The sequence below is a fragment of the Gymnoscopelus braueri genome (genome assembly GCF_963280865.1).
Source record: "Gymnoscopelus braueri genome assembly, chromosome: 1".
NCBI classification, from domain to species: Eukaryota; Metazoa; Chordata; class Actinopteri; order Myctophiformes; family Myctophidae; genus Gymnoscopelus; species Gymnoscopelus braueri.
The window spans coordinates 1,244,161-1,265,070 of NC_137603.1; the positions used below are offsets into that span (position 1 = coordinate 1,244,161).

General features: G+C 42.8%; 1 protein-coding gene across 1 annotated transcript in view; it reads right to left on the minus strand.

The window, feature by feature from the left end:
• Positions 1 to 20,910, minus strand: part of LOC308083028 (uncharacterized protein) — a 103,385-nt gene that overhangs the window by 53,974 nt on the left and 28,501 nt on the right. The window contains exons 8-11 of the mRNA XM_080425128.1: positions 16,672 to 16,737; positions 14,969 to 15,039; positions 12,084 to 13,911; positions 11,351 to 11,524 (exon numbers count right to left, since the gene is read on the minus strand). Of these exons, the coding sequence (XP_080281254.1) occupies positions 11,351 to 11,524; positions 12,084 to 13,911; positions 14,969 to 15,039; positions 16,672 to 16,737 (2,139 nt within the window). The remainder of the gene's footprint in view (positions 1 to 11,350; positions 11,525 to 12,083; positions 13,912 to 14,968; positions 15,040 to 16,671; positions 16,738 to 20,910) is intronic.

Consider the following 20,910-nt stretch of genomic DNA (forward strand, 5'->3'; position numbering starts at 1 on the left):
TTAGTAGACAACATGGAAGAGGATTCTGTAGCTTGTGACTTAAGGTGCTTCATCTGTGGTGGTCCTGAGACTGAGATTCAAAAGCTATGGCTATGCACAGATTTTGTCTTATTCTGAGAGTGTGGATGATGCAGCATTAATCAGAAGACTTCATGAGGACTGGAAAAACTGAGATGACCCCAAACTAAGATACCATTTGGAATGCAAAACCGAGCTATACAGTCGTGCAAGAAGTATATCCACTGGATATCGTACGTTTTTTTTTCATTGTGATGAAAGTTGCCACTTGCAGATTTCAATCCTATTCTATGTTGTGAGTGACGTCATAATTTAATAAAAACTTTAAACATAATCTATTCTTTAGAGCAAGATGAGCAAGACCAATGGCCAGACAGGAAGAAAAGACGCAGGGCATTGTCTGGGTCAAGTAGTTCAAGTGCTAGCTGGCACACTTGATCTACCATAATACTTGCATCCTTTGCAATGAAGGTATCAATGTTGGCACATTGAAAAGAAACCCTGGTAAGTCCTTTGTATGTAAGATTCAAATGAATTTTGATAATTGTTTTTCTTGCTCCTCATTGTAGGCTTCCACTCAAAGTCAAATAATTTAATCATGTGGCTACCTTTTATCCAGACAGAGCTTGGCAGTTGTATCGTGCACCTGATAATGTCTACCAGGACCGACTGAAAAGGAGTTTGATGCAGAGAGCAAAGCGACGAGGTGATGACTGGGGACTTGAAGTCGCTGGTCGCCTGTCTGGTATTATAGATTTGGTGGCAGAAGAGGCAGTATATCATATCCGATGAAGAAGAGACTTTGAGAACCCTGTTACAAAGTCTGAGGTAACATTATATGGATACACAATACAGCTGTACAATACAACTCACATTTCTTATCCTTTATTAGTCCCCCTCATTCCTGGACCCATATCAATCTTGCAGAATAAATTATTTTGAAGTCAAAAGGTTCACTATTAAAAATTATATTTCTTCCCTCAGGATAAGAAATGTGAGTTGTATTGTACAGCTGTATTGTGTATCCATATAATGTTACTTCAGACTTTGTAACAGGGTTCTCAAAGTCTCTTCTGCATCGAATATGATATACTGCCTCTTCTGCCACCAGGCGACCAGCGACTTCAAGTCCCCAGTCATCACCTCGTCGCTTTGCTCTCTGCATCAAACTCCTTTTCAGTCGGTCCTGGTAGACATTATCAGGTGCACGATACAACTGCCAAGCTCTGTCTGGATAAAAGGTAGCCACATACAGTATGTGCATGATTAAATTATTTGACTTTGAGTGGAAGCCTACAATGAGGAGCAAGAAAAACAATTATCAAAATTCATTTGAATCTTACATACAAAAGACTTACCAGGGTTTCTTTTCAATGTGCCAACATTGATACCTTCATTGCGAAGGATGCAATTATGGTAGATCAAGTGTGCCAGCTAGCACTTGACCCAGACAATGCCCTGCGTCTTTTCTTCCTGTCTGGCCGTTGGTCTTGCTCATCTTGCTCTAAAGAATAGATTATGTTTAAAGTTTTTATTAAATTATGATGTCACTCACAACATAGAATAGGATTGAAATCTGCAAGTGGCAACTTTCATCACAATGAAAAAAAACGTACGATATCCAGTGGATATACTTCTTGCACGACTGTATAGCTCGGTTTTGCATTCCAAATGGTATCTTAGTTTGGGGTCATCTCAGTTTTTCCAGTCCTCATGAAGTCTTCTGATTAATGCTGCATCATCCACACTCTCAGAATAAGACAAAATCTGTGCATAGCCTTTTTGGGTGACTTTTGAGAGCTTTTGAATCTCAGTCTCAGGACCACCACAGATGAAGCACCTTAAGCCACAAGCTACAGAATCCTCTTCCATGTTGTCTACTAAAAGACAAGTGTCATGATTGTTTAACTAATGGTTGTTCAATGTAAGGCTAATGGTAATAGGCTAGAGAAAATTGACATCTAAATTCACAGTAATCAAAAGTTTTGCCAGCAGAGGAAAATAAATGCCAAAAAGTAGGTAAACTACGTACCTTAAAATCGTCCAGACATATTTTCCAGGATGCAACACTCCCGCTCCTTCCCCATATGCAGACAGTGTATCCCGTGTACACTCTTATCAAGTGTTTAGCAATATTTTCTTATTTTATTTTTCAGAATAGAATCAATTCAACAACACCCCAATCCTCTACCATTGATTATACACTGATTATACACTAACAATAACCAATATACCAATATTAGATGGCCAGGGAGACATTTTTACTCAAAAATAATGGTTGGAATGGATTCAGCACCCCTGAAAACCCCTAGTTAGACACCTCACAAGTTCATTTTAGACTTAAATATTTTTCACCCAAGCCCTCTGGGCTCCTTAACTTTGATTGGCTCTCCAGGATTTTCCACGAGGATTTGGGTTTACATTAATTGAGAGGTGATTCTAGACACCTATAAGAACACATTGGTGAAGAAAGCTATTGGTAGTAAATTTTTTCACAGATGGTCCACACATATTGCTAAAATTCCCTAACTAATGGGTGAGTTACAGTAATCTATTGATACCTATTTCTTGTTAATATTGTAGCGACACAGTGCTGTTATGTGTGTGTCTTCTAGATACGATGTGTTCTAAGATAGTTTCACGTCGAACAGACAGCTTTTAGCGCTACTAAACACTGTTTACTGTTAGTATATCAACATCCGGTATAGACAGGATACGGAAACAGTTTGTGTTCGTTTATGTATGTGTATGAGAAAATTAGCGGATACAGTAGGCGGGCTCTAAACCGGATCCAAACGTTGAACAGTAAATAGAAACCAGGCTTTCCACAGGTACAGTGTTAGGCAGTGGTGGAACTCATATATTTTACTTAAGTAAAAGTACAAATACCACAATATAAAAAGTAAAAGGCCTGTGTTCAAAATGTTACTTGAGTGAAAGTACATTGTGTTGGCATCAAAATATACTTAAAAATAGCAGATCTACAAGCTCACAATGCTAAAGTGGTTAATGTATGTTTTATAATACAATAATTTATATCTGCAAAGTAACTAGTAACTTAAGTTTTCAAATCATTATAGTGGAGTAAAAGTACAATATTTGCCTCTGAGATGTAGTGGAGTAGAAGTAAAAGTACTGAAAATTGGAAATAATTTTACTTAAGTACAGTACATGTACTTAGTTACTTGACACCACTGTAGGCATCCATGTATAGCTTAACTTTGTTGTCTGTTAGTTTGTAACCAAGTGTTTGTGTCGTTTTGTCTAGGATCAGCAGAAACCTTCTCCAAGCCCTTTTGAAACACTTCAAGGAGAATGGTTTAACACCACGCCAGAGGAAGAACGGTCCGAGGACAAACAAGAAATTCCTGACTACCGAGGACATCAAAATGGTCCTGACATTCATCACAAACTACGGAGAGATACATGCCATTTCCCTGCCAGGTCGGCATCCTGGTCACAGAGACTTCAGTCTAAAGTTGCTGCCCAGTGATGTCACCAAAGCCTCAGTTTGGCGTCTCTACAAAGCTTCTGTGGAAGATGGTATGTGATTGTTGTTTATTTGTATAGATACGTATAATACCAACATAATGCATGACACTTCAAAACTGCTTGTTATATTTTTCTTTGTAGCTTGTAGATCGGCTATTTTTTAAATCATTATTTGTAAATGTATGATAAAAAAAGTTCATTGTTTATTATTAAAACATTCTGTCTTTGCAGGACAACGTGTTGTTGGTCTGGGCTGCTTCAGACGGCTGTGGAAGGCGATCCTCCCTCAGATAACAGCCACGAAACCCAGGACAGATTTGTGTTGGCAATGCTACAAAAACAACTTCCACCTGCGCCGTGTCAACCTAGACGACCCGGAGAAAGCAGCCAAATATCAAGAGCAAATCGATCACCTGGCACTTGCTCGAAAAGAGAGAGAGTTGTACCAACAGATGACAGCTGCCTCTAAGAAGATCTGTGAGGACATGCAGCTGTCTCTAGGTCCATCCACACCTGCAAGCAAGAACATCACAATACACTACAGCTTTGATTTTGCACAACAGGTGAGACTAATTCTAATTCTATTTTCACATGCCTGTTACATGATTGTAGCCTGAGGCTACGAGCTCAATCCATGGTCTTGAAGAGCGGACCCAAACACAGCCGCCCGGATTTGTGCGTGGCTTCCTATTGCTTCACCAATCTATGTCCCCGCCTCCCCTCCCCTCCCCCCCTCGGCCTGTGCACGGAGCACGCTGACGTCACCAAATTTAGAGCGACGCCCCTCTGCACTCTGATTGGTTAGGAGATAACAAGGTCCAAGACCATCGTTCCTGCATGGCTCCCCCAGGCTTTTTTTCTTTTGTAACAAAAAAAAAAGCCTGGGTTTCCGAGGCTACATGATTGTGATTTGTTTGTATTGGTAGCACAAGTTAGGATGTTGATATTAATGTCTAGTTGTTTTTTTTATCTCTCCTCTCAGGTGCACTACCCTACTTCTGCTCTTCAGGTTAGCCCATTGTTTTTTCTCACTGCACGCAAGTGTGGCCTCTTCGGTGTCCACTGTGAAGGGTTGACGAAGCAAGTGAACTACCTGATCGATGAAGGGATGGCATCCGGAAAAGGCAGCAATGCTGTCATCAGCTACGTGAATCATTTTTTCAACAACTATGGAGTTGGAGAAGCAAACGTGGACCTTCATTGCGACAACTGCAGTGGGCAAAACAAAAACAATTATATGCTCTGGTACTGTGCCTGGCGGACGATTCACAAGCTTCACAAGACGCTAGGCCTGCACCTCCTGATTGCCGGCCACACCAAGTTTGGTCCGGACTGGTGTTTTGGACGCTTCAAGCAAGTCTTCAGGAAGAGCAGAGTGGACACCTTGGCAGACATTGCTACGGTGATGACTAAGAGTTCTGAGGTCAAGGGAGTAAACCTCTCCCAGCTTGTAGGACTGGAAGATGGCACAGTGCTGGTTGAAGGCTACGACTGGCAGACGCATTTTAAGCCCTACTTCCGCAAATTCCCACAGATTAAGAGCTACCAACACTTCAGGTTCGATTCAGAGAGGCCTGGTGTGGTGTTGGCCCAAAAATACTGTGACTCAGAAGTAATCCAGTTTCAGCTGCTCATCGACCCTGATGTCCTCCCCCCAGCAGATGGTGTTCCGGTGCAACCCCCACCTGGACTCGACATGGCACGGCAGGAGTATTTGTTCACCAAAATCAGACAATTCTGTACTGATGATGCAAAAGACACCACATGCCTTAAACCAAAGTCCACAGCACCGAAGAAGAAGACTGTCCGATTATAGCTCTACACTCCCACCAACACTACACATACAGTACAGTACAGTACTATTTGACTCTTTACTCCAATAACCTTTCTTGAACACACCAGTGGATTATACCAGGGACAAAATGACTTGGACTTATCTCTTCCTTGTACCCACCCACCTGTGGACTACACCAGGTAAACGTGACTATATTTTTTTGCTCTCCCTCATGGATGTGGATTATGCGGTCGACACGCACTGACTTTTTGCACCTTAATCCCATGTATAACGCACTGACCTTTTTTGTCTTTTATTGTGCTTTTCTTTTTTTTTCTCTAAGCACCTTAACTCATTCAGTGCCAAAAATATTTCTGGCTATATCACCCCTGTGCCAAGGCCAAAAATACATTGTAAAAAAAAAGTGCTTAGGAGCCGAGATACAGCCTTTTTCAGTAAAAAGTTAAACAAGAAGTGAATGGAGCAGCAAATCTTCAAATCATCATATCTTGGGTTCTGAACCTTTTTTTTCAAAAAAAAAAAAAAAAAAGATTTTTTTTTGAGTTTTTTTTTTTTTTTTCATGACGTCTCAGACGTCATTGGCACTCTGGGCTTATGAAAAACGTGACGTCTGCGACGTCATTGGCACTCAATGAGTTAACCAAAGTATATTATGCACAGTATACATTGCTGCTATGCTCAGGCACCTTCGTCATATTTGTTTATCTCAGGTACTAGTGTAAATATGTAGATAGCTTTTTTGTTGTTCTCTTGTTTGATCTGGCTATGCAAATGTCATGCACTATGCAACATGGCGAATGAGGATGTTATCAAGTATGTGAAAATAAACAAACTAATTCAATTCTCCTCTCCTTTTTATTCTTATGATTTTTTTCCCAGATGATCTACTGGCTTAAAAATGTCAGAGTTCTAGGTTACTTTATTCTTCCCTTTGGGAAAAGTTTATATCCAGCTGCCACATAAAGATACATACAATTGTACTGTTTCACTGTACATTTAGAAATGTAAAAGCAGGTCTGTCTTGTCAAGTGTGTTTCTACTGTTGACAGCTAACACCTCTGTAGGGGAGTGGTTAGGGTGGGGGAGTGATTAGGGGTGGGATTAGGGGTGGAGTTGAGTACCTATTGTCCCTCCCATTGTCACACCCATTTCTGGGCCACTGAGGTGTTGAACAATGTGAGATCTTTGCAAGGCAATTTCTTTGCTTTGGGCTTTAAGGTTCAACAAGATTCAAATGGCCACATCTTCTTCAAATAGTTTCCAATTTCAATGAGTGATACATCATATGAAAGCTTATATTCTGTACTTTAATAATCTGTAAAAAAATGAAAAATGAAAAATCCCCCCTTGCTGCCTAAAGCGCTGTACCCGCTCACATATATGCGTTCTTGGCATTCAATGTGTTAAGGACCCGGCCTGGAAACCCATCAGGTCCGGCTGCCTTGTGGATGTTGACCCGTGCGAAGGCTGTACGCACTTCTCTCTCCGAGATGGTTAGAGGGTTCTCCTCTGCTGGTGCTGCTGATGGCCCCGCTTGGCTCCCGCGGTTGGGGCTGATCTCAAATCGGCCGTAGAAAGTGTTCAGTTCGTTGGGGAGGGAGGCAGGCGGGTTCACCTCGCTTCTGGTTCTTGTTTTGCAGTCTGTCAGGTGTGTACCGCCTGCCATGTGCTCCTGATGTCGCCATTGCTGAGTTGGTCTTGCATCTTTTTTGTGTAGGCCTTTTTCGCCTTCCTGATGGCGCTGTTTAGGGCCGCGCGCGTCGTGTTGCACGTTTCCACGTCGCCAGATTTGAAACCAGCATCCCGTTCATGCAGATGTGCACGTACTCCGCTGTCCATCCATGGTTTCTGATTGGGATAGATCCGAACTGTCTTTTTTGGGACTATGTAATCTATGCACTTACTGATAAAGCCAGTGACTGAGTCTGAGAGTTCGTTGATGTTATTCCCAGCGGCGTTCTTAAACATCCCCCAGTCAGTCTGGTAGAAGCAGGATTGTAGCATAGCGTCTGTGTCCTCAGACCAGATTCGGATTTCCTTCTCAACGACCGGCTCCCTTTTTAGCCTCTGTTTGTAGGCAGGTAGCAGCTGGATGGCGTAGTGGTCAGAGCTTCCTAGTGGTGGGCGGCGGAGAGCTTTGTATCCATCCTTGAAGGGCGTGTAGCAGTGGTCAAGAATATTGTCACCACGGGTACTGCAGGTGACATGCTGGTGGAATTTGGGAAAGACCTTTTTTAAGTCTGTCCGGTTGAAGTCGCCTAGGCAGATGGCTGCGCAGTCCGGGTGACGATTTTCTTGTGCACTGATAGCCTGGTGTAATTCCCTCATAGCTGTGTCCTTATTAGCTCCAGGATGAATGTAAACAACGGCTACAATCACAATGCTGAAGTCGCGTGGTAGGTAGAAAGGACGGCAGGCTATGATTAAAAGTTCAAGGTCTGGTGAGCAGTGACTATCTAGGATTTTAACATCTTTGCACCAGTTGTTCAAGGCACAAACTCCCCCCCCACGTTGCTTACCGCTTAGTACAGGGTCTCTGTCTTTCCTATACGCAGTGAAGCCAGGAGGAGTGATGGAAGAATCAGATGCTAACTCCGTTAGCCACGTCTCTGTTAGCACAACAATAGACGTGTTCCTCGTCTCACTGTTATACTTAACGCGCGCCAGTAAGTCGTCCATAGTGGTCACTGTTCTTGATTCACACAGAGATCTAACGTTCGCTAGCAGGATTGAAGGCAGTGCAGGTTTATATCCACGTTTTGTTGTTCTTACGAGGAGACCCGCTCTTTTTCCTCGTCGACCTGGCCGTCTTCTTCGCCGCTTCCGTGCCATTGTCCCGGCCGGGACAAAGGGGAGCCCTCCCCCCACCCAACCGAGTGGAGGATTTTCCGCAAAAAAGTCAGGAATTCTGTGTGTAATCGCTGTGCTGATGTCCATAAGTGCTTGTCTGTCATAACTCCTCAGACACCCGACGGTGTAGGAAAAAAAGAGAAGGCTGAAAAATACTAAAAAGACGGAAAAACGTTGCGACGCTACGGAGCGATAGCAGCCGTTCTCCATGGCGCTCCCCACTACACAGATTAGCAAACAATTAGCAAGGTACTGCTCAATATCAGCTATTATAGGAAGCCGCTCAATTTGGAGGAGGCGTTGTTTCCTTTACCCATGATTGTTGTCCGCTGTGTTCCACAAGTATGCCATCTTTTTTTTTGTATGTAACAATGTTCTGCTTTACATGCACTTTGTCTGTTTCCCCATTTTCTGACTGCACTGGCAGTGTTTATGTCCTTTGTACATCCTGTACTTCTGTTTATGTGGACATGAATAAATATTTCAAATGTGTGTGTGTGTGTGTGTGTGTGTGTGTGTGTGTGTGTGTGTGTGTGTGTGTGTGTGCTTGTCCGATGGATCTGGGTATCCCTAAAATAAATACATAGATATCTGAATATTCTACAAGAGGATCTCAAGACACAGTCATATTTAGAGATGGAGTGGATATTAAACCGAATGGATTAGATCAGTGGTTCTCAAACTATGGGTCACGACCCAAAGTGGGGTAACAGGAAGGTGCCGTTGGGGTCGCGCATTGGCAACCTACATTTTTTTTTAAATCAAAATATATATATATTTTTAAGTGCGATCATTGTGACCAACGTGAAGAGGACGTCCACTTGACTCCTCCTACACACACAGCCCCGCCTCCAACACCAACCGAGAACAAGCGGCAGCAACAGAAGACAACACACACACACACACACCACGACACACGACACACACACACACACACACACACACACACAACACAACAAACACACGCCCTTGCAGAGGGTGAGACACTCAAACTGATTTATCTGTTCATAAACCATTTACTTAGGTTCTTAGGAACTTATGTTCAATATGAGCGGGTGGCTTAAAAGAGACATTTTGGGTGTTTTACTCAAGAGGGTACAAATACATGGACCACGGGTCCATTTGGTTCCATCTGTACCTTCACAGAGTTACATTTAGATTACCGAGCGGGTCATCTCACAGACAGACAACCAGACCAGTTCCAACAGCTGCCTCCATGGAGAGAAACGCCATGGTCGGCCAAAAAATCTATATGGTGGGTGGTACAAATACATAATAATAAGCCTTATAGTGGATGGTACAAATACATAATAATAAGCCTTATGGCAGGTGGTACAAATACATAATAATAAGCCTTATGGGTGGTGGTACAAATACATAATAATAAGCCTTATGGTGGATGGTACAAATACATAATAATAAGCCTTATGGTGGATGGTACAAATACATAATAATAAGCCTTATGGTGGATGGTACAAATACATAATAATAAGCCTTATGGTGAGTGGTACAAATACATAATAATAAGCCTTATGGGTGGTGGTACAAATACATAATAATAAGCCTTATGGGTGGTGGTACAAATACATAATAATAAGCCTTATGGTGGATGATACAAATACATAATAATAAGCCTTATGGTGAGTGGTACAAATACATAATAAAAAGCCTTATGGGTGGTGGTACAAATACATAATAATAAGCCTTATGGTGAGTGGTACAAATACATAATAATAAGCCTTATGGGTGGTGGTACAAATACATAATAATAAGCCTTATGGTGAGTGGTACAAATACATAATAATAAGCCTTATGGGTGGTGGTACAAATACATAATAATAAGCCTTATGGTGAGTGGTACAAATACATAATAATAAGCCTTATGGGTGGTGGTACAAATACATAATAATAAGCCTTATGGTGAGTGGTACAAATACATAATAATAAGCCTTATGGTGAGTGGTACAAATACATAATAATAAGCCTTATGGTGAGTGGTACAAATACATAATAATAAGCCTTATGGGTGGTGGTACAAATACATAATAATAAGCCTTATGGTGAGTGGTACAAATACATAATAAAAAGCCTTATGGGTGGTGGTACAAATACATAATAATAAGCCTTATGGGTGGGTGGTACAAATACATAATAATAAGCCTTATGGGTGGGTGGTACAAATACATAATAATAAGCCTTATGGGTGAGTGGTACAAATACATAATACTAAGCCTTATGGTGAGTGGTACAAATACATAATAATAAGCCTTATGGTGAGTGGTACAAATACATAATAATAAGCCCTTATGGGTGGTGGTACAAATACATAATAATAAGCCTTATGGGTGGTGGTACAAATACATAATAATAAGCCTTATGGTGAGTGGTACAAATACATAATAATAAGCCTTATGGTGAGTGGTAAAAATACATAATAATAAGCCTTATGGGTGGTGGTACAAATACATAATAATAAGCCTTATGGGTGGTGGTACAAATACATAATAATAAGCCTTATGGGTGGTGGTACAAATACATAATAATAAGCCTTATAGGTGGGTGGTACAAATACACGGCCTCATAATATGGGGTCGTGATATAAAAAGGTTAGAGAACCACTGGATTAGGTAGATATTAAATCCCCTTGAAATAAGGTGTCATACACTGATGCCGTTTTTCCTTTTTCTCCTCCGTAAATATGTTTGTGTTTGTTGAAGACATGTATTATTGTGTGTTAATATTCCATGCTCTGTTGATGAATTGGATACATAGGACCACAATGGAAACAAGTCCCCAGGACTTTTCTTGTGATCTTTTTAGCTCAAGTGTTTTACTGTAACTCTGTGCTAGTAATGTTCTGCTCAATCAATCAATCAATCAATCAATCATTGTGCATAACAGATCAAAGGAGCAGATAAATCAAACCCAGAGGATGTGGATATTCTAGACGAGCCCACTGTTATGTAAATAACCACTGCTGGACCAATCTGCTACATAGAATACAACCCACAGAATGAACACCAGGGGGACGCACGCGCGCACGCGCGCACGCGCACACACACACACACACACACACCAGGGGGACGCGCGCGCACACACACACACACACACACACACACACACACACACACACACACACACACAGACACACACACACACACACACAGACAGAGATAAATAATAAGCACTACTGACGTCAGAATCTTCAGTGTACAGTGAGGACTCTTCATTGCATCACAGAGCATCTTCACGGTAACATCATTCAGGGAGACATTAGATATCTCCAGTTCAACCAGATGGGATGGATTAGAGCTGAGGGCTGAGACCAGGACCTCACAGTGTGTCTCATTGATGTCACAGTTAGCAAGTCTGTAATTACACATTAAAAGAGAAAATGTATGAATATTACAAAACAATTAGTTTATACAGCATCACACTACCAATAACAGCACTACTACTACTATTACTGCTACTATTACTACTATGGAGGTATAAATAATTCAATTATTCAATATTTGTCTCTGAGATGTAGTGGACTAGAAGTAAAAATATAGAAAATCGGGAGTACTCCAGTTAAATAAAAGTACCTGAACATTGTACTTAAGTACAGTACTTGAGTAGCCTACATGTACTTAGTTACTTTCCACCACTGCCTACTATTACTAATATTACTACTACAGAGTTTATTATCATATTAATAATAATACCATTGTAGATGTTGTGTCTATAAACTAATCTTTTGCAGTATTTGTGTAATTCATAATATAAAAAGAATTACATTTAAAAGTACAGAAACAGTTTATTTGAATCTTTAATGGCAGCATGACAGATTGTCAACATGTTGTGATGACTGACTGACTGACTGTCTGACTGACTGCAGCTTTAGTATGATTTCCTACATTTTGTTAAAATTCACATGAATACTAACCGAGCCTTTCTGCAGTTCCTCACAGCTGGCAGCAGTCTCTCTCGTCCGGAGGGTGATGTGTTGTATTTGTCCAGGTCAAACTCATCCAGAACCTCCTCTGACATCTGCAGCATGTAGGCCAGAGCTGAACACTGGGTATCAGACAGTTGTGTCTTAGATCTGTCCCCTGACTTCAGGTATTGTTGGATCTCCTGATGTACTGATTCATCCTTCATCTCCATCAAACAGTGGAAGATGTTGATACATCTGTCAGGAGAGTCATCATCATCAGCGTTCATCTCCTTCAGGTTGTTGATGGCTCTCTGGATGCTCTCTGGACTGTTCTCTGTCTGACCCAGCAGGCCTCCTAACAGACTCTGATTGGACGGCAGTGAGAGGCCGTGAAGGAAGCGGACGAAGAGGTCCAGGTGGCCGTTTTTACTCTTCAGGGCTTTAAGCATGGCTTTCTTCAGGAAGTCATCCAGGGACATGTGACTGTTGTCAGCTTCTTCTTCATCCTCATTTTCAGGATCAGAATCTTCGAGGAATGACTTCAGCACGTTCATGTTCCTCTCAGTGAAACAGTGGAACAGGTAAACTGCAGCCAGAAACTCCTGAATGCTCAGATGAACAAAGCTGTAGACCTTTCTCTGGAAGAGCACGCACTCACTTTTGAAGATCTCTGTACACACTCCTGAGTACAGCGAGGCCTCTGTGACATCAAGACCACACTCTTCCAGGTCTTCTTGGTAGAACATGATGTTGCCTTTCCCCAGGTGTTCAAACGCCAGCCTGCCCAGCTTCAGAAGAACCTCCCAGTCAGACTTCATGAGCTGCTGTTGACTCACCCCATCTGTCTCATACTTTTGCTTCTTCCTCCTTCTCAGGACCAACAGGAAGTGGCAGAACATCTCAGTCGGGGTCTTGGGCAGCTGTCCTGTCTCGTCTGTCTTCAACATGTCCTCCAGAACGGTAGCAGCGATCCAACAGAAGAGTGGGATGTGACACATGATGTGGAGGCTCCTTGTTTTGTTGATGTGTGTGATGATTGTGCTGGCCAGCTTCTCATCACTGAATCTCTTCCTGAAGTACTCCTCCTTCTGGGGGTCTGTGAACCCTCGTACTTCTGTCACCCTGTCAACACATGCAGGAGGGATCTGATTGGCTGCTGCAGGTCTGGTAGTTACCCAGAGGAGAGCTGAGGGAAGCAGATTCTTCTGGATGAGGTTTGTCAACAGCATGCCCACTGATGATGTCACTCTGACATCAGAAACAATGTCATTGTTGTGGAAGTTCAGTGAAATTCTGCTTTCATCCAAACCATCAAAGATGAACACAGTCTTACAGGCAGCAAGCTGCTCTGCTGTGATCTCCTTTAATGTTGGATGGAAATCATGGATCAGTGTGAGAAGACTGTACCGCTTATCTCTGACCAAGTTCAGCTCTCTGAACGAGATCGGAATCAGGAGATGGATGTCTTGATTGGCCACGCCCTCCGCCCAGTCCAGAATTAACTTGTACACAGAGAATGTTTTTCCAATGCCGGCGATGCCCTTTGTCAGAACTCTTTGGAAGGGTGTCTCTGTGCCTGGTAAGGGGTTGAAGATGTCAGAGCACAGGATTGTGTTGTCAAGGGAGGTCTTCTCCATCTTGGATGCTCTCTCAAGCTGCCACACCTCATGTTGCTGATTAACCCCTTCACTGCCTCCATCTGTGAGGTAGAGCGTTGTGTAGATCCTGTTTAAGGGGGTTCCAGGTCCTGGTCCAGTGATGTCTTCTCTCTGACCTTCTGACCTCTGTGTCAGACTGGTCTTATAGGGCTTTAAAAACTCCTGCAGACTGACATCCACTGGAACACAACAGTTCATCAATGTCAAACACACGTTCAGTCATAACTTTATATCCTATGGAAAGATATGAATTATAATTTATATTCCCAGAATAAATACAGGATCAAACGTAAATAAAACTCTTAAACAAAATTTAACAACAACAAAACTCTTTGACTAGTATACCTATGTATTTATGTAACATATTCATGTATATATATATACACAAATCCACAGAGTGCTGCCCTATAGGTGCCCTATTGCTGCGGTGTCAGTCAGCTTCTGCTGCGGTTCTGTCCGTCTGTTGATGTTAGCAGAGCAGCCATAAATTAGCCTACTGGCACCTGACGTAGGTGGTTTGTCCCGATTTTCTGTACATATTTGTAAAGTTAGTGAAAAGCAGGTAAAAGAGTAATGTGAGCAGTCAGTGACGTGTGATTTGGGACACGCGTCAGGGACTGCAGCCGACTGACACCGCAGCAATGGTTGCCTACAGGGCAGCTCTCTGCGGATTTGTGTATATATATATATATATATATATATATATATATATATATATATATATATACAGGCCCAGGTATCACAGGGGAGTCTGTGCTCCCCCACGCTACCAGTAGGTGTTGCCGGGCACTTCCACCCTTTGTCACTTTCTGCATAGTTTCGCAGTGTTGTCAAGTCTGCCTGGTTCCTTGTTTCTCTCGCACAAAACCTGGCAACACTGGTTGCCAGGTTATCGCTTAACAAGAACAAAAACATTCCTCATTTGTCACATTTTTTCAAGATATTTTTGAAAATAGCCTTTGTATGTATAGGTTTAAAGTGCTCATGTGGCTTAGTTGCTTCTTCTGGGCTTGCTTTCATAGATCTGGTTGCTTATTTCTTTCGCAAAATCTGGCAACGCTGGCCAGCAGCAGCAGCAGGCAAGCTGTCTGTCTGTTTTGATTTTGAATTAGATTTTAATTCATGAAGTGAATGTACAGTTAGTCTATCAATGCTAGTAAGCCCCACAGTTAACCATGTGACCATGTTAATAAGAGTTAAAAAAGTGCGCGGGAACGCAAATACATCAGGCCTTACTTTGTACAATGCTGGTGGGATGGTCACACACTGAACCCCTGGATGGATCCTCAGTACTGCTGTTCCTCTCTCTGTGGACACACACACACACACACACACACACACACACACACACACACACACACACACACACACACACACACACACACACACACACACACACACACACACCTCTGTAATGACACAACACTCTGTTTGTCACCTCTGTAATGACACAACACTCTGTATGTCACCTCTGTAATGACACAACACTCTGTATGTCACCTCTGTAATGATACAACACTCTGTTTGTCACCTCTGTAATGATACAACACTCTGTTTGTCACCTCTGTAATGATACAACACTCTGTATGTCACCTCTGTAATGATACAACACTCTGTTTGTCACCTCTGTAATGACATAACACTCTGTTTGTGTCATGACTTAAAATAAAGGCAGACAAAGTGGAGACCACACATGACTTCAGTTTCAATAAGAATTATATTTATTTAGAAAAAGTAGTAAATAAAGTAATTGGAATCAACTTAATAAAGTAGGTTATCAGTGATGTGTGCAAGTGTATGAATGTATATGAGAAAACAAATCAAAGCAACCAAACAACTCAAAGAACCTAACTCAACCAAAGCACAGCAACCAAACCAAACCAAGGGGAGAGACAGAGTGAAGGCTCATGCCCCATTATATAGGGTGAGCAATCACCCCACACAGGTTAATGAGGGGAGCCCAAGCAACTCAGACACAGATCTAAGGCCAAGGGGCCATCACAGTATGTCACCTCTGTAATGATACAACACTCTGTTTGTCACCTCTGTAATGACACAACACTCTGTTTGTCACCTCTGTAATGACATAACACTCTGTTTGTCACCTCTGTAATGACACAACACTCTGTATGTCACCTATGTAATGACATAACACTCTGTTTGTCACCTCTGTAATGATACAACACTCTGTATGTCACCTCTGTAATGACACAACACTCTGTTTGTCACCTCTGTAATGACACAACACTCTGTTTGTCACCTCTGTAATGACACAACACTCTGTGTGTCACCTCTGTAATGACACAACACTCTGTGTGTCACCTCTGTAATGACACAACACTCTGTTTGTCACCTCTGTAATGATACAACACTCTGTTTGTCACCTCTGTAATGATACAACACTCTGTTTGTCACCTCTGTAATGACACAACACTCTGTTTGTCACCTCTGTAATGATACAACACTCTGTTTGTCACCTCTGTAATGATACAACACTCTGTTTGTCACCTCTGTAATGACACAACACTCTGTTTGTCACCTCTGTAATGATACAACACTCTGTTTGTCACCTCTGTAATGACACAACACTCTGTTTGTCACCTCTGTAATGATACAACACTCTGTTTGTCACCTCTGTAATGACACAACACTCTGTGTGTCACCTCTGTAATGACACAACACTCTGTGTGTCACCTCTGTAATGATACAACACTCTGTTTGTCACCTCTGTAATGATACAACACTCTGTTTGTCACCTCTGTAATGACACAACACTCTGTCTCTGTTGAAGAGAGTCCAGTAGAAGTGAGAGAGAAGATGCCACTCGTTGTGCTGCTGGGAGCTGGAGAGACTGGTCTATGACTCACAATCACACAACACTGGTTCATACAGTACATTCCTGATGAAACTAACATGAATTAAAGTTTACAGTTACTTACTTTGTCTTGGAGTCTGGTTCATTGCTGTGTTCTGGAGACTCTGGTGTCTGTCTCTGATCTTCACTTCTGGAATCATAACAATCACACAAACATTAATTACTGAATGTTTGAGAACTATTTCTCAGTCACTAGTTCTCTGTCTACTGGCTCTTCATTCTAGATTCTAGGAACCTTGGTGCTTTCACGGAACCGGACAAGTTTCCACCAGTTTTAAGCAGAACCAATGTACTTACTTACTTACTTACTTATTTCAAGAAAATATCTCAACTGTTCTCGGCTAATATGACCCCAGGGAACAACTTAGAAACTGTGAGTAATTCTCTATTCGAGACGAAATACCCGAAAATGACCACAGCCTTTTTTAAATGACCATAACCGGTGCACTACTTCCAACATGGCTCTATCTGCTAAACCATTGGAGCTACAGATTTACTGAGGTGCTCAAAATGTTCAGAATACTTATGTTTAGGGAAACATAGAAAAGGGTAATATTTCTAATTAGAATCAACGTTACGTCTTAGTTAGAATCTACACTCAACAGCACTCTGAGGCACATATGAGAACTGATATGTTTGTCCAAAATAATTGATTCTTCTGATTTCTTCAAACAACTGTTGTATAATATAGCATTTAAATTACAATCTTTATAATACATATTATTTTAGTTACTGTCATCTTTAGAGAAGTGGTTCTCAAAGTGGGGTCTGAGGACTCCCAGGGGTCATTGAGGAGGTTCCAGGGGGTCCCCAGCAAAATAAGGGACAGATTAAACCTATTTTATACTTGAGCTATTCGAAAATAGCTGATCTACAAGCTCACAACATTTAAAAAAATGTGGAATCATTTCCCAAATGTTCTCTTATGGGGGTCCCTGGCAGAACATATTTTCAGATGGTGGTCTGGGGTCTAATACATGGGGGTCCCTGACATGAACATGTTTGAGAACCACTAGACGCTCTAAACCTAAACTCTAAACCACTGCTTTAGAGTTTTCAACTGGCCTGAAAATTACAATCCAACCAGAACAGACCTGGGGCCTATTTCACAAAAGCAGAATTAGGGGTCAAGCCTGGATTTAACAGCTATCCTGGCTTAATTTATCCAGGATTAGCCATGAATTGGTTTCATGAAAGCTGAATTATCTTGCCAGATTAGCTTAGCCAGTTCACCCTGGATAAGTTTATCCATGACTCGGTTTCACAAAAGAAAATTGAAGCAATCCTACCCTAGTTACCATGGAGATTTAGCTGTGAAGTTAGCCTGGCCTGGTCCGGACCAGGCTAATTGCCAGGTTTAACTAATCCTATTGCCTTTACTGTTCATTAAGCAGTCAATGTGATCACAAACCAATGAGTTTTTCCACACTTATTCAATTCTTATGCGAAAATCGAAGATCTACAAGCCCGAAAAAAAATTGTCTTATGGCGGCTGGGGGTCCACGGGGATCCATGGGGGTCACCGTGGCGGCCAGGGTGCACAGGGGTCCCTGTGGCGGCCGGGAGTCCACGGGGGTCCCCGTCAACACAGAGATCCCCGTGGACCCCCGCCCCCCCGTGGACCCCCGGCCCCCGTGTACCCCGGACCCCCGTTGACCCCCGTTGACCCCCGTTGACCCCCGTGGCCCGGGGACCCCCGGCCGCCAAAAGGCAAGCTTTTCACTTGTAGATCTTCGATGTTAGACATTTGAAATTTGTGTTTATAATTATAATTCCAATATTCACTTAAACATAATTTAATTTTAATTGAATTTAATTTGTCGGCAATACTTTGCCACGCTTTCTCCCTGGATCTATATTTATTGCGGCCGTGTTTCCTTTCTTGCTTATTATACATTTTAATTCCTTGTATGATTCCGTTGAGCTGCTGCAGTGCTGCTGTTCAGCGACAGAGAAGGACGCCGCTCTGGTTTTGGGCTCCATGATTGGTCAAGTTCAAGGATTCTGCTACAGGAATACGTGAAGCCTGGCTTTACCATCCTGGCTCGATACAGTCTGGTTTGACAAAGTCTAGCTCGACAAAGTAGCTCCTTCTCAGCCTGGCTTGGCGTTCGTGGAACGGAATCCGGATTTGGCTTAGATCCAGGCTTATTTGATTCTGCTTTCGTGAAATAGGCCTGAGAGCCCCATATCCCCCCTTAACCCCTCAACCCCCATGCATCTGCTATTTTGAACAAAGGGTTTGAGTGGTTAAAGTGATATTTCACTTTAAAAATGTTTGGGGTCATTACTCAGTGAGATGAAGGAGGAGCCCGGCCAGGAGGCCATCCACAGAGCCTAGTCCCTTCACGTGTCAGAGCCTCTCCTCTCCCTCAGCCCCGGCAGAGTAGTTCTGGAGAAGCTGAATGAGTGGCCCTGTCTTTCCCTAAGAGGACTGACTGTGGGTAGCTATTGGGGCGTAAGTCGGGGCTTGATCAACCCCGGCTGGGTCACCTGGGCGACGGTGTATGTTGTTGCGAGACCCGAAACACCCGTTGACCCCAGGCTACAACACTGAGGATACGTCCCAGGTGCATCCATGTGATGTTTTTCTTTATAGTTTTTCTATTTATAGTGGCTCATATATGTGACAACCAGGAATAGTTTGGTGACCACTGGAGAGACGGTTGACAGCCGGGATGTAGACGGCATCCGGGAGCAGTATGGGTTAGTATATATATACTATATATATGGAGCAGTATGGGTTAGTGTATAAATATATATGGAGCAGTTTGGGTTAGCGCCCCAGCCTGTGTCTTCCATGAGGAAGAAGCCCAACAAATCCACGGTGAGGCCTTTAAGGAGGGCCATTCAAGCAAGCCGCAAGCGGAGCCTGCAGTACCACCACGGCCCAAGAAACCATCACGCCAGAATGAAATGTTTGGAGCGGGGGGAGTGTGGTGCAACGCTCAGGTCCTGGACCTGGTGAGACGGAGGAGGACGGCCAGGAGGCCATCCACAGAGCCTAGTCCCTCCACGTGCCAGAGCCTCTCCTCTCTTGTATAAAAGGCTGCTGATTCACAATAGAACCAAATATTGGCATTCTGGTAGATTTAGGATGTATGGACACTACCTGTAGACAATCTGCATAAGTATTGTGGAGGCGGAGTGATTTTGATTAATATATTGATTAATATATTAAGAATAAAATATATAACCAAGTGTGCCTTACCTAGAAAAGGTTTATTTAAACATTAATAACCAAGTGTGCCTTATATAACTAGACCAGGAGACCTGGATGTGCCAGACCCATAATCACAGATTATAGAGAACTTTTAATAATAAGAATGGAGTTCTGGCTTATTTAAATGTCCAGTGCTGTTGGCTGCCTATCCATGATGCGCTTTGGGTCGAACCTGGCCGAACGGAGTGCGCCGCGGTGGTGAGCAGTGAGGTCAAGGTCTGATGACGTGAACGTTGCTATGGTCGCAATGCGGTGGTGTCTGGCGACTACGTAACGACCTAGAAATCGAAGTTGCGGTCCGACCGGGTTGAACCTGGTCGAACGGGTTGCAACGCGGTTGGCAACTTCAGAACGCGATTGTGACTGACGACGGACTCGACGTAGGAAACAACCTAGGAGGCGACGTAACGACCTATGAGGCAAAGTCGCCAACGGAAGAGACGAGGCCGGTGGCACGTCGCGACAGGTCGTACGTCGCAAAAGGAACCTGCCCTCCCTCATAATTTGAGCCGCTGGCGCTGCTGACAGATTTTCCGGGTAATTAAAACATTTATTTTAATTATGGTAATTCTTCGGCCCGGGCCTTACTTTTCAGGACCGTTGAGAACTTTAACATCTGTGTACAGCTAATCTCCGACACCGTTGGACCAATCGGCGTGAAACTGTGCACACACAATCCCTGGAGGTCATACTATCAACATTCTTTGTTCGCTTGGATTCCTTGGATCATTACGGAACTCCCCAAACAAGCCACGCCCAATTCCACATGTATGGATCAAATTGTTGCTTTCACACTTAACGTTATGTGCAGATTAGCTACAAAACTGAGATATGTTCATTTCATGAGCTTTTGTTAAGCTTGGGTTATACAAAGTCAGGCTAATGTGATAATTAGTAAAGTAAACTGGCTCATGGCTTTAGTTTGCCCTCATCTTATGTTAGGCTGTTTGTGGTAGAGATGCAGGAGGCAGAGGAGATAGGGGGGTAATAGCAGGAATGATATGGGCCAAGTTATTGTGTAACATATTACTTCCATTATGTATTGAGTTTCTGTTTCTGTTTCTGTGGCACGAGGGACCC